The 13,594-nt window shown below is 38.3% G+C and overlaps 1 protein-coding gene across 4 annotated transcripts in view; it reads left to right on the forward strand.

Moving 5' to 3' along the window:
• The window catches only part of LAMA3 (laminin subunit alpha 3), a 111,856-nt gene that overhangs the window by 13,724 nt on the left and 84,538 nt on the right, over positions 1 to 13,594 (forward strand). For all 4 annotated transcript variants that reach the window (XM_021387339.1, XM_021387340.1, XM_021387342.1 and 1 more), the window contains exons 3-8: positions 166 to 283; positions 978 to 1,096; positions 2,518 to 2,688; positions 5,052 to 5,149; positions 7,706 to 7,821; positions 12,635 to 12,753. In XM_021387339.1, coding sequence (XP_021243014.1) covers positions 166 to 283; positions 978 to 1,096; positions 2,518 to 2,688; positions 5,052 to 5,149; positions 7,706 to 7,821; positions 12,635 to 12,753 — 741 coding nt within the window. The remainder of the gene's footprint in view (positions 1 to 165; positions 284 to 977; positions 1,097 to 2,517; positions 2,689 to 5,051; positions 5,150 to 7,705; positions 7,822 to 12,634; positions 12,754 to 13,594) is intronic.

The following is a 13,594-nucleotide window of genomic DNA, read 5'->3' on the forward strand; positions in this document are numbered from 1 at the left end:
CAGCTGAGAATCTGGCCTATTATTTTAATGGGAATGAAGCAGCAGAGGATAACCTTCTTACTGTACGCAACAGAAAAGGGGTTTACTGGCATTAGTTTTAGTATTGCGGTACTTCTATGGTGTTCAAAAAGCTTCTGATAACACTTCTATATGTTCTGTTACCAGCTCTTCCATGTTGCCTATATTCTTATCAAGTTTGCAAATTCTCCTCGTCCAGATCTCTGGATTTTAGAAAGATCAGTGGACTTCGGAAGAACTTACACTCCCTGGCAATATTTTGCTCGTAAGTATAAATTCTTGTATCACAGCTCTTTTGTAGGCAGGTTTCTTTAATCATTTGCCCACTAGCAGAAAAGTCAGGCCATGTATTTTGCTGAATATTTCAGCTGTAGTGGAGGCAGTGGATGTCAAAAACATCTATCTTAGTTATGGATAGTAGATCAGTAACAAGAGCATAATTAAAATTGAGTACAATAGTTTTAAAAATGTAACTCAACACACCAATGTTTTTCAGTCTGTTGGGATTTTTTGTTTTGCATTGTTTGTCATGCCTTTTAGTATATCAGAGCTGCGGTGTCCTTCATCCCACTGGACTAAAAAATTCCTTGCAAAAATCAAAGGGATATGGTTTAGTGGGCATGGTGGTGATGGATTGATGGTTGGACTATATGATCTTAGTGGTCTTTTCCAGTCTTTATGATTCTGTGATATACAAGCATGAAATCTTGGAGTAGATAAACTTCTCTGTGATTATATTAGAAAGATCATGCAGTGTCTTGTCAGGCACCACTGAATGGCATAGTACAAGACAAGTTTAATTTTTAGGAATTTCCATTTTTATGCACTAAGTGAAGAAATCAGTCTTTGTTTAATTAGGGGAAGAAATTCTCTGTGCTTTCAGGTAAGATTTCTTTGTTAATTCAAATTAGAACAATGGTGTATGTTTTCATATATAAAAATAACTGTGATTTGACCAGACTCCAAAGCAGATTGTTTGGAACGCTTTGGAAAGGAAGCAAATGTTCCCGTGAGGAGGGATAGCGATGTCATTTGCACTACAGAGTATTCTCGCATTGTGCCTCTTGAAAATGGAGAGGTAAGTGCTTTCAGAAAAATGATGTGTAATGGTGGAAGCAAACAGTTTTAGAAGTTCACTGATACAATAAAAACCTCGAACAGAAAGTAATTTTTTGGTTACTACTGCTTGAAACTAAATTAATAAATCCATAACCGTGAATTTAAGTAGCTGTTGAAATTTTTGGAGGATGACCTGACTTCTAACTTACACCAGTGGGAAGGGCCTCCTGTATGGATTCTTTATTATGGTTTAGGTTACCTCTCCTTAGCCATATACATTTTAAGGTATTGACTGCATTTTCTGCATAGTTTCTGCATATGAATCAACTTACTGCATATGAATTCCTCATGGAACCAAATGCTGTAGACCATTCAAGAATAATTAACTATTTAAAGAAAAAAATGTGTAAAATACTACATTTTTTTTACAGTATTGTACAAGTGTGTGCAAAAGTGTTGCTCTGAGTTTAGTCACAGTTCCTTCCTAACCAGAAATATGGCTTGTGTGACTTGAATTAAGGCTAAACTCCTGGCTGCACTGTTTACTCTTGCTGATGTTCTTATTTTAAGTCTAATGCAGTTAGAATACACATCTAAACTATGACTACTCTGGAGTTGTCCAGAGTTTAGTGCATATGAATCTGGAGATTTAGTTTAAAATAGAAATTGCCTATTAATGTAACTGTAATTTTTTTTTTTAAGAACAACTTATGTAGGAGAACGTTACTGGTGCCATCCCTAATGCATGCTTCATATTATAGGAGATGTTTGAAAATAGAAATCTGTTGTATGGTGGTTATAAATAAAGTCTCTTACTCAGTGGTCTACATGCACACTGGGTTGCAAATTTAATAGAGATTTGTGATTGCTAGGCTACTGGCACCAATTTCTTAAAAAAATAAAAAAGTACTGGAGCACTTGTTTGGAAAGTCAGGGAAACCTGCTTTCAAGTGAAAGGATTTTCTAAAGCAACACCGTGTACTTTCTTCTAGAAGACTGTTAATACGCTCTTAGGAACCGGACCTGGTAACAATAATATTTTCCAGGAATGTTTGTGCCTTAACCCCAAAAAAATGTGCTTTGGGAAAGAGCCAAAACCTGGTGTTTTTACTCAGGCAAAACTTCCACTAACACTATCAACTGTTAATGTAACTATTTGTAATTATTCCTGTTGTTTTTTATTTTTCCTATCAAATTGTGTTCTTTCTATTGAGGCAGTGTAATATGAGCAATGAGAATTCAGGAGAGTCTAAGACACATTGTTTTTTTTCCTGGTGCATTTTATGTCTTTATTTCAGTGTGAAATGTGCAGTTGCAAATGTGCTCAGAAACAATAGTAAACCTTTTGGCTCTGTTATTACTCAAAACTTGGTTCTGTGCCCAGTACTGATACTTGTAGCTGATAAGTTTTAATGAAAATATACTTACTTTTCTTGTTAGATTGTAGTCTCTTTGGTAAATGGCCGCCCAGGAGCAAAAAACTTCACTTATTCTCCTAGTCTTCAAGAATTCACAAAAGCAACAAACATCCGCCTTCATTTTCTCAGAACTAATACGCTTCTTGGACACTTGATATCAAAAGCTCAACGAGACCCTACTGTAACCCGCAGAGTAAGTACTGTTTTCACAGCGGTATATTCAATAATTATATTCTTAAAGTTTGCAATATTGCAAAAATCAAAATTTGCAGTGACCCACCTGTAAATCCTTTTATTTTCTCCGAGTTCATTTGAGGCAAGAAGGTGGCTGAGATAGCGTAGGGTTAGAGAGGGGAAGTAGTGATTTTTAACACTCTCTTCTTTCCCTGATTTCAAATATTAAAAGAAATTGGGTGCATCACTGGAACTGTAAGGAGTCAATCTAGAAATCTTCTGAACTGTCTTTCACAGAGTTGAGCTAGATCTCATCAGCTTTATTTTACATCGCTTTCCCTTGTTTATTCAAAGAGATTTGAGGGGAAAAAGTACCCAAAGAAGCAGGAATCAGAGCACATACTCAAAAGTTACTATTTGTACACAAATTATTTGAGATGCTTAGGAGTTTTCAGTGGATTTTGGGCTATCCTAAGGCTTGACAGCCAAAATCCTGCTCCCACGTAAGGAAATCCCTTAGGGGAACAATGCATAGAAATTCGTATATTAGAGAGATTGTAAGTTTCGTATTATATTGTTATTTTTAACCTCTTTATTTAAAATGGAGACTCAGTAACAATTGGAGGAAACCCTGGTGTGAGACACTGCATATATGTGTGGGTTTCTGCATCAAAAGTCATGAAACTGTTCCAGTTACTTGATAGCATTCACATTAAGTACCTTTATTGTCTTCAGTAAATTTTAAGTTGTTGCATACAGGCAAATGTAAATGCAGTATTTACCTGGCAAGCAGCAGAGACTTAATATAAGATACTTTTGATGTTATGGCCATGGGATGTAGGACAATTGAATAAAAATTGAATGTTATATTGAATTGTTAAAAGAGAGCACAAATTCTCATTGTGGAGACCTTCAAAGTCTAGGAAAGAGTTAATATTGCTAAGAAAAGACTGTGTGTTCAACTTACTAGCGAAACAGATGAAAACCAGACGAGTTCTCTTCTCCTGTCCAAGTAACTGCCCGACTTCCTCCATTAATGGTTTGAATTCATGGCACATTGAATTTTATAGGGTATGTTTTATGTCTATACTGTGAGCTATTAATTGTTTTGGCCTGTTACTAATATGACTTATTACTAAGCAGTAACAGTACAATTACTGTTAGTAGTACAGCATAGCTCTGCAAAGCTGCACGTAACTGTAGGCTTGGTTGTGAAAAGTCTTACTATATAAAAAACAAAACAGTCAAATATGATTACAAGAGTCACACTAGTCATTTCTAGCTGTGCTGAAGGCCCTGGAAGCACAGATTTTATTTACAGTCTGAAAATGGTAGGCATTAACTTGTATATTTGAGTAGAGATTGTTCAGAAAAATAATACAGACCTTATTTCCCATCTACTGTTCTTCACCTGCCTAGAGCAAAGTAGCTTTACAGAAGCCAGAGAGGAAGTTGAAAAAGCTCTCAGCCCTGGATAAGCTTCTTTCTGTGCCAGCCAACTCCACCTGCCGTGGAGCATATAGCCTCTTACAGGGGCTGTATTGTGAATGGGGGAGTACAGGAGACAAAACTGCAAAATGTTCTGACTCTTTTTCTCTTTATCCTCTAGTAGCATTAAAATTGTCCCTTTAATTTTTTCTGGAGGTACACAGAGATCAAAAATTACAACCACTTCTCTGTTCTGCTTGGTGCCCTAAGTAAACAACTTTTGAGCTACAGAATATATATACAGAATTACTACTGATATCTATATGCTAATGAGGTTTTCAGAGAGTTGAACTAATTAAATTTTTATCTTCTGTTGTCTGGATGCCTGAAAGGCATTAGGATGAGTTTTATGAAGTAGTTTGACTTCAGGTCACAATTTCAAATCTAGCTTGAGTCAGAGTGATTTTTGTCTGAGGAAGTGATCTTGATCTGTTTCTAGTGCTTAGTGACTCACGTCTGACTGAATGGGTAAACGGTGCTGCTCACACAAGCATGTTCTAGTTGCTGACCTGACCAAGATCTCACAAACTGATGCTGTGACTGTATTTTACTTCTCTGTCCTCAAGCTGGCTTTGAGCAAGCTTTGGGCTTGGGTACTGATGGCTGCGTAGCTGCTGGAGAGTGGAGGGCTACAGCAGTATGCACTTGTTGTGAGCTGCACAAATCTGCAAATGTGTTCTGTTGCTAACTGGCACCCCGTGGGCATTGACTTTGATTTGCTGGAACTCGTACTGAGGCATAACGTCAATACAAGTTTGACCATTGACTGCCTGACTTTGCCCTTTAGTAAAGTCATGCCTCTAAAATTCTGATAAGCAAGGTTTAACAATGTAGAAATAACTGATGTTGATATTTATGCTGAAATACAAGAATACAACTATGCTTGTTCCATAGTATTACTACAGTATAAAGGACATCAGTATTGGTGGTCGATGTGTTTGCCATGGCCATGCTGAAGTATGTAACGCGAAAAGTGCTGAAAACCAATACCGGTAAGTAAGCTGAGCATTACATTAATTTAATGTCAGCAGATGTTTTCAAATGACCTTTTTTACTGCCAAATATACATTTTCATTATATTTAAAAAATGAGAGTCTGCTAATAATTAATGTGAAAACATGTCAAGAGCTACTGTATGTGAAATATAATAATAGAAATTATTAGATTTTATCTGAAATAAGATTTAATAATTCATTAGAAACCCTTAGTTCTTTCTGGAAAACATGGTTTGATATCACCTCCCAACAGGAGAAATTAGAAGGTCAACTCAAGAACAAAGTAAGTGAACTTCCTGGAGATATGGAACATTAGGGAGTTCAGACAAGATCCAATGTTTTTGATAATTACTTGGAAAAATAAAAACAGAAACTGAATTAATTATATCCTTCTCTTAGAACCATAAAATCGTCTGAGTTGGAGGAGACCTTTAAAGGTCATCTGGTCATCTAGTCCAACTCCCCTGCAATGAACAGGGACATCTACAGCTAGATCAGGTTACTCAGAGCTTTTGTCTTGTTGATGGTGAAATGACATTTCCTTTTCAGTGAACTATTTAAATACTTGTAAAAGTAAAACATGAATTTCAATATTATATTCCTAGCTTATTAATGAGAACAGCCATAAAGTTAGTAGAAATGTCTGCATTTTTCTGCTTGAATGTTTTGTAGGAGCAGAACTAGGGACTGATAACTGTTTATCCTTTGGACATCTGGCTCTAAATAATACTTGTTTAGAACAATAGTTGCAAAAGCAGTTATTCTGCAGCTGCAGTAAATCTGGGATGTTTACAATTATCTTTACAGTCTTTTAATTGATTAAGAAGTGTTTTTATTGTCACATTGTCAATGGTTTACGGGCATTTGGCCCGGTTCCATGACGAAGGGGACGGGGGATCCACGGGCCCATGCCCCGGGAAAAGGGAAAAGGGTAAGGAGAAGGCCCTGAGAGAAAAGAACAGCGGCAACAATCTGAGGAGAAACAAACTAATTTACTAAATAAAATATCGGAATGCAAAACAACACACTATAGTACAATATAATTACAATTTAAGCTGATAAATCCAATACAGAGAGAGAGAATGTCCCAAAATCAAGGTAGGCCTTACTCTACTACCAACGATAAGACGGCTGGAGAGCGAGGTGCTGCCAAGACGAGAGACGGTGGAAAAAAGGGACGAGGTCTCGTGATCTGCAAGTTTTTATACTGCGAGCTTTTATCTTTTCCCTCCGGCTGGAAAATGGTAACAGAGGAGCAAAGTACCGTGGGGACTGTAGTAGTCCTTCTCTTCTGAGAACCAGGTATATCCACTACATGATGTTATGATGTGGAATACCAATAACCGAAAATCACAAAACCATGACACACATACAGAGCAATTAGCAAACAAAATGTTATTTCAGTCATTTGGCAGCGGGAGTATACCAATGTCAGAGAATGTATATATTATCTTACTACACCTTCATTTATAAATGTACTTCTCTATGAGTAAGCTTGAATTAAAAGGGATAACAACTAGTAATTCACTTATCTGAAATCTCTGGGAAAGTTTCTTTCCCCATGAATTTTATGATTTACATATTGATTTCACAAGGTGTTCGATCAGGGCTTTGTGGTTCATCTCCTCTAGGAAAATGGCTGTGAATAATCAGGCGCTCCAAAACACATTTTAAGAGCCTAGTTTAAAATAGCTGTTGCTTTTTATCCATGGTGGCATTTAAATAAACTATCGATATAATGTAGTATTTTAAATTGCTTTCCTCTGAAGAATAATTGGGCAAATGAGTGCTTTCTTTTCAGATGCCTATGCTGGCAAAAAGTAAGCGCAGAAAGTGTGAAATCTACCAGAATAGAATGGTTATACTCTAAAATTATATTGTCCCTTGATTATTAGACTTCACAGATAATGGAGAAAAGCCTTTCCAGTCTCGGGGTCTGTTTGTTGCTCCTAGGACCCAGCTGCTATGTATGATAATAAGACCTAGCTCATAATAAGAGCCTGCCGTTATGGAGGCTGTTCAGCTAAATCAAAATAAATATGGTGCATGTTTTCTTAATGAATAGTATGAATTACTTTAAATGTAACAAGATGGACTTATTATTGTGGTTTAATGAAGACAGTAGTAGTAAGCAAAGCATAACTGAGAAATGATGAAGGTGTGCATAGGAAAGGGATAGATGTTTTGATTCACTGTAGGTCAGCATGCTTGAGCCTTGGAATGAAGCTAAAATAGGATACAACTCAAGCTATTATACGTTAGCTTGATTTAATATTCTAGCATAAGGTTTCTTAATCCAGTCTATTGTATCCAATTATAAATGTTCTCTGTAACTCATTTATGCTAATAAGCTCATAATCATACAATTAAAGTAACCAGTCATGAATAATTACGGGCAAATTCTACTATGTTCTAGTATTAGTATTTGACTTCTCTACACGTGAGCTTATGTCCTGTCCTTTTCACATTATGTGTAAGCCTTGGACTGCAATAAAATTAAGAAAAAAAAAATAAAATCCAACTTCAGTGTAACAAGGGACTTTCATTCCGTAGGTTTCATTGTGAATGTCAGCATAACACTTGTGGGGAAACCTGTGACCACTGCTGCCCTGGATATAATCAGAAACAGTGGCAACCTGCAACAGCTGGGAACATAAATATATGTGAACGTGAGTAGTCAAAAATAAGTTAATTTAAAAGGGACTTTGACCAGTGAGTAGGAATTAGCCCTGGTGAGTACCTAGCACACAGTAGGCTTTGACACCTCCTTTTCTTTACTGGGAAAATCCTTTCCACACAGCAGTAAGGACTAAATGATGCAGTGAACATTATTTGTATTTTTTATCTTCTCGTTAAACAATGAATATCACCATACATGTGAGAATATTGCATAAGAAAAGTCGAAATCATCCTGTAGTATGTTAAATCAACATCTCTACCTTGTCGTCACTGTGCTGACAAACCATGGGTCTTCCCTAGCAGAGCAGAGATTATATGCATCTTGTACAGCTTTGAAACTTGCCTCCCTGTTGCCAAAGGTCTTTGTATTCAGAAGAGAGAGACTGCATAAATACTTAGCTCTATTAAACTTGCAAACAGGTCACTCTAACTTGATGTATCAAGGGAGAACTCTTGCTGTGACTTCTGGATTTTGTGTACTGTCAACAGAAGGGGACTTTCTGGGTTTGCTTATGTGGCATGTATTTTTGTTTTTGAAGGGAATAAGAAGTACTTAGTGAAGTACTGCAAGACACAGTCAGTCCCCTTTATGAAATTGTGAGGTATTTAGTAAGAGTTTACAGCTGGGAACTGTAAGAAATAACGATACAGTCTTTGCTGTCTTTTGTTGGGAAGAGGATCTGAGATATTCATTATTCTTGTCATTGTAGCTACTATATCTTTAATATTATGAAGGCACACAGTTCAAAAGTCTCTCTCATAAACAGTTTTTTAGAAAGAAATCTCTCTTTTGGGAATTAAGCATGCTCCACTGTTTCAGGAACCAGTGCAAAATGTCATCTCTCCAAAGACTCCTAAATTTACAATCTAGTAACCATGAAATGTGTCTCAAAATCCTTTCAGCAGTGGAATCCTGCCTTGGCAGTGTTACACATTACCCATAAATCAATGCAGCTCTTCTGCCTTTCTTGTCTTGAACTCGTAAAAAGTATACTCTGAGCTTCTTGTCATTTTAACACTGACAGAGGTCTGGGTTGCGCTCCTTTCTCAAACCAGCAGTTGCCCCTTGCTGACCTGATGCAAATGGACGCAAAGATGTTCCCAATGAGGAGTCCCCTCCACACGTGTTTCTTTCTGTGCTCTTTGTGAAGAATTTGGAGTGCTTTAGACCCACTGACTGAATAGTCAAGCTGGAGAAGCCCCTTCACCTTTCTTCCATCTTCCATGTGTTTAATCCGTCTGTTAAAGAAAACGTAAAAGTGTGAGAGTGACCACATGGACCATCTTTTTCTTGAGGGATATGTAATGTCAGACGTGGGTATTTTGCATCTTTTTGAGTGGAAAACAGTGGCTGTGGTACAGTGCTAGCCATCTCTGTGCTTGTTCTGTTCTAAGCAAATGTCTTGGCAGCCTCTGGTCTCCCTGGTGTCTGGCCTAAGTTATGTAAATTGCCTGCCTTTCCAGAGATTAGTGTAGCCAGTGGGTACAAACTGTTAACAGGGGAGGCTTATCTGAAAGCCAAATAGATGTATCTCTCTAATTAGTTTGAGGAATAAAGACACTGCTTGATGAATCAGAATTGCAGTCCTTAAGAGTATTGAGGGGAAAAAAAAAAGATTATTAAAACGTTTGATCAGAGATAGGCATGTTAGGACTCAATTTTTAGACAATATTTGAAATCTCATTTGAATTCCCCTCTTTGAAAGAAAAATACTTTCTGCCAGAAAGAGATAAACAAAGAGCATAAATAACGTCACGTTCTTAAAAGAATGAGTTTATAAAGTTCACCTGCAAGATTCAGAGCCAAAACAACTTAGCTTCTAACTGCCTCTAAAAAAAATTCCCTCATTAGAATAGATTGCTTCTAGCACTTCCAGATGATTTGTTGAGAATGTTGGCCAGGTGCAGGCCTCTTCTGGAAGCTGGTAGTGAAGGAATTAAAACAGCTTCATTAACTTCCCAGTAGCCTGAGATTCCTTTGGGGAAGGTGAAAGAGGTTGATGGGATCTTGTAAAAATAGGGCTAGTCTTTTGCTATGAGTCTCCTAGAGCAGTGTGGGCCAGCAAATGGCTTAAAGTTGTAAGAAAGTGCTTTGTGAGGTAGAAGGGGTTTATGTTCACCTGTCAGAGAAAATATTACTTTGACCAAATTGTTTCTCATCAGTGTTAACAGACATACTTGCAAGCTGTGTGTAGCTCACAGGGGATTTAGCTAGAAGGAGCTTCTACAGCACTGAAAAAGGGAAATGTTCATTTATGTGCACAGATCCTCTTTTTGTCTGGCAGTTGGGCAGAGGGTGAAGAAAACATCCTATCTTCATTCCTTTCAGTTCCTTCCAGCAATCGTTTTTTTTCCCCATGTGATCACTTCTTTCATTTTCTGACTTAATATCTTGAATCAACATCTTATTTGTCAAAAGCCAGCCAGGGAACCTAGGTTTGACCTATCTGGTTCCTGGCAGCAAACCATGAGGGAATCTGATGATTTTTCTCAGCTGTGCTGTCGACAATTTCTATGAAAAGGCTTCCTTGTCCAAAGCTATTTAGACATAATGGCCTAGAGGGGATGCAGAGAATGATCCAGTTTCCCTGCTTTGTCTGTATGATAGCACAGCAAGGCATGGAGAATCGGTTTTCCCCAAGTTGTGCTCGCAGTTGTGCCAGGTAATTTGAATAGTATTTGGTAGGATTACGTTATAAGGAAACACTTCCTTCATCGCAAAATAGGGCCAGAGCTCTCATCTTTTTATTTTGTTTTGTTTTGAGGTACCTTCAGGAATTCTTTTTTTTTTTTTTTTTTTCAAGTTTCTTATCCCCTAGTCCAGATGAAGGGAGGAGTTTCCCAAGTGTGAAGTCTGTTGCTTTATGAAGTTATAACTTGAGGAACTCCTAGGAAGGTTTCCCTGAAGTGCTTAACGTTTGTAATTAAAGCTTACCTAGCACCCAGATGCTTCTGCCTTTTTTTGCTTTCTGTATTCTTTCAAAAAATCTCCTGTTGTTCCTACTAGGAAAAAAAGGAAATAGGACAAGTTTGTGTTAAAACTGTGGTCCTGCTTCTGATTTGTTTTGCTTGTTTACTGTTATGGTTGGTTCTTTCTCATAATTGTACTTCAGTTCTGGAATGTTTCAGACAGAGCTTTCCATGAATGAAAGGATCAAAGTTAAGAGATTAGCTCTGACTAATATCTTCCATGATTATGAGTTACATATAGCAGATCTACTGAAAATTAGATGCGTAATTTTCTTTACTCAAACTGTGTTTGTAGGGTCTATTCAAAGTGTAGAGCTATTTTTCAGCTTCATTCTCTTCTGCAAGCCAGTAATGAACATTGGCCTGCTCCTGGAATTTGTATTGTTTGACCTTTTGGCTGAAGGTAAAACAGTAAAGGATTTTCTGGTTTTACGTCTCCCACCTTGATGTAAGGAGACTGTTAAAGCCAGCTGATGGAAATACAACACCACGAGCGTATCAGTGGAGGCATCTCAGAAGTTTTCAGTAGGTGAATTTCATAGGCCAGGGCATCTGTAAGTGATGTTGCAAGCAAAGTCTCTCAGATATTTTTCTTTCAGTCTCTTCTGAGCACTACAATATTAACATCTGTTAGAAGGAATTAAAAATGTAACAGAACGTTTATTCAGAGATGGACTGGAATGCACATATCCTCTGTGAGTTCAGCTGTTACCTTTACTTGTCTTAATAAAAAGGAAAATGAAGGAGATGAACTAACCACATAGTACCCAAAGTGAAATTTATCACAGCTGAGACTGTAAGCAACTATAAACTGGGGAACAGGGAGTTGGTATTGGGGCCTTATCTGTTCAATATCTTTGTTGATGATCTGAATGAGGTCACTGAGTGCACCCTCAGTAAATTTGCAGATGACACCAAGGTGGAAGGAAGTGTCAATCTGCTTGGAGGTAGGAAGGTCCTACAGAGGGATCTGGACAGGCTGGTAGTTCGGCTGAGACCAATGGGATGAAGTTCAGCAAGACCAAGTGCTGGGTCCTGAACGTTGGCCACAACAACCCCAGGCAATGCTACAGGCTTGGGGCAGGGTGGCTGCAAGGCTGTGTAGAAGAAACAGACCTGGAGTTGTTGGTCAGCGTTCAGCTGAACATGAACCAGCAGCGTGCTCAGGTGATCAAGAAGGCCAATGGAATTCTGGCTTGTATCAGAAATAGCGTTGCCAGCAGCAGCAATGAAGTGATCATCCCTCTATACTCAGCACTAGTGAAGCCAATCCTTGAGTACTATGTTGAGTTTTCGGCCCCTCACTATAAGAAAGACGTTGAGGCCCTGGAGCGTGTCCAGAGAAGGGCAATGAAGCTGTGAGGGGTCTGGAGCACAAGTCTCAAGAGGGGCGGCTGAGGGAACTGTGATTGTTCAGTCTGGAGAAGAGGAGGCTCAGGGGAGACCTTATCGCTCTCTACAACAACCTGAAAGGAGGTTGTGGTGAGGTGGGAATCAGCCTCTACTCCCATGTAACTAGCAGTAGGACTAGAGGGAATGGCCTCAAGTTGCTCCAGGGGAGATTCAGGTTGGATGTTAGGAAAAATTTCTTCTCTGAAAGAGTGGTTAGGTGCTGGAACGGGCTCCCCAGTGAGGTGGTGGAGTCACTGACCCTGGAGGTGTTCAAGGAATGTTCAGACGTTGTGCTGAGAGACATAGTTTAGTGAGAACTATTGGTGATAGGTGGAAGGTTGGACTGGATGATCTCGTAGGTCTTTTCCAACCTTGGTGATTCTATGATTCTAGGAATTCTAGCATGATAATGAAAGCTGACTTGAAGTATTACTTTTCCAGCCTGCAATTGCCATGGACATGCCACTGACTGCTACTATGATGCTGATGTTGATCAGCATCGAGAAAGCCTAAATATTCATGGGCATTATGAAGGTGGAGGAGTCTGCATTAACTGCCAGGTAAAAAGATTTTAGTTGTTTAAGTAAATGGTATTTGAAGAACGTGTACTATAGTGTTGTCATGCCTGCACTGATAGTTATGAGGCTGACCAGTTTAGATAGCTCCATGGCTCTGCTGTTACTACTTGTACTCAGAGTAGGGAAATAGGTGTCTGAAAATAATTTGCATCATACAACATTACTTGTAAATGTATAAATGATACATAAATTATATTTATGTGCAGTTCTATGTGATTCAAATAAGGCCACACAATAAAATGATTACATTAACTACAAAAAATTCCTGTTAAAATGAACTCTGCCATTTCTCTGCTAAATAAAGGGAAGTAAAATTTCCTAAATAAAATGCCAACGCAGTCCAGCTGGTTCTTTACTGAAGCAAAACACAGAGAGCTGTCCTTCATCATCAGGACTAAAGCAGGACATAGGCGGTACCAAGAAGAAATGTTTTTGGTATTGAAAAAACATGGAGTTGTAGAAGGGACCTCTGGAAGTCATTTGGACTAGTGCTCCACTCAAACCAAGGATAGATGCAAGTAATATCAGTTTGCATAAAAAAGCATCCAGTTGAGTTCTGAAAATTTCCAGGGATGGAGATTACACGGTCTTTGGGTAATTTATTACAGCAAAGTTTATGCTGTCTGGTAGATTTATCTTGTTGGTCCCTCCTGCTTATCTCAGGGTCTTAAAATTCAGTCTCATGGTCACTGCATAATGCTGCCCTCAGCTTTCACATGCTCTGCCAGTTCTTCATTGTTAGTGGGAGTCCTCTTGAACAGAGTATCTTCTCTTTCAGGTTCAAAAGCTCCTGCATCCCAAAATCATTTTTGATAAATTCAAA

Source organism: Numida meleagris, chromosome 2, assembly GCF_002078875.1.
Source record: "Numida meleagris isolate 19003 breed g44 Domestic line chromosome 2, NumMel1.0, whole genome shotgun sequence".
In the NCBI taxonomy this organism is placed as follows: domain Eukaryota; kingdom Metazoa; phylum Chordata; class Aves; order Galliformes; family Numididae; genus Numida; species Numida meleagris.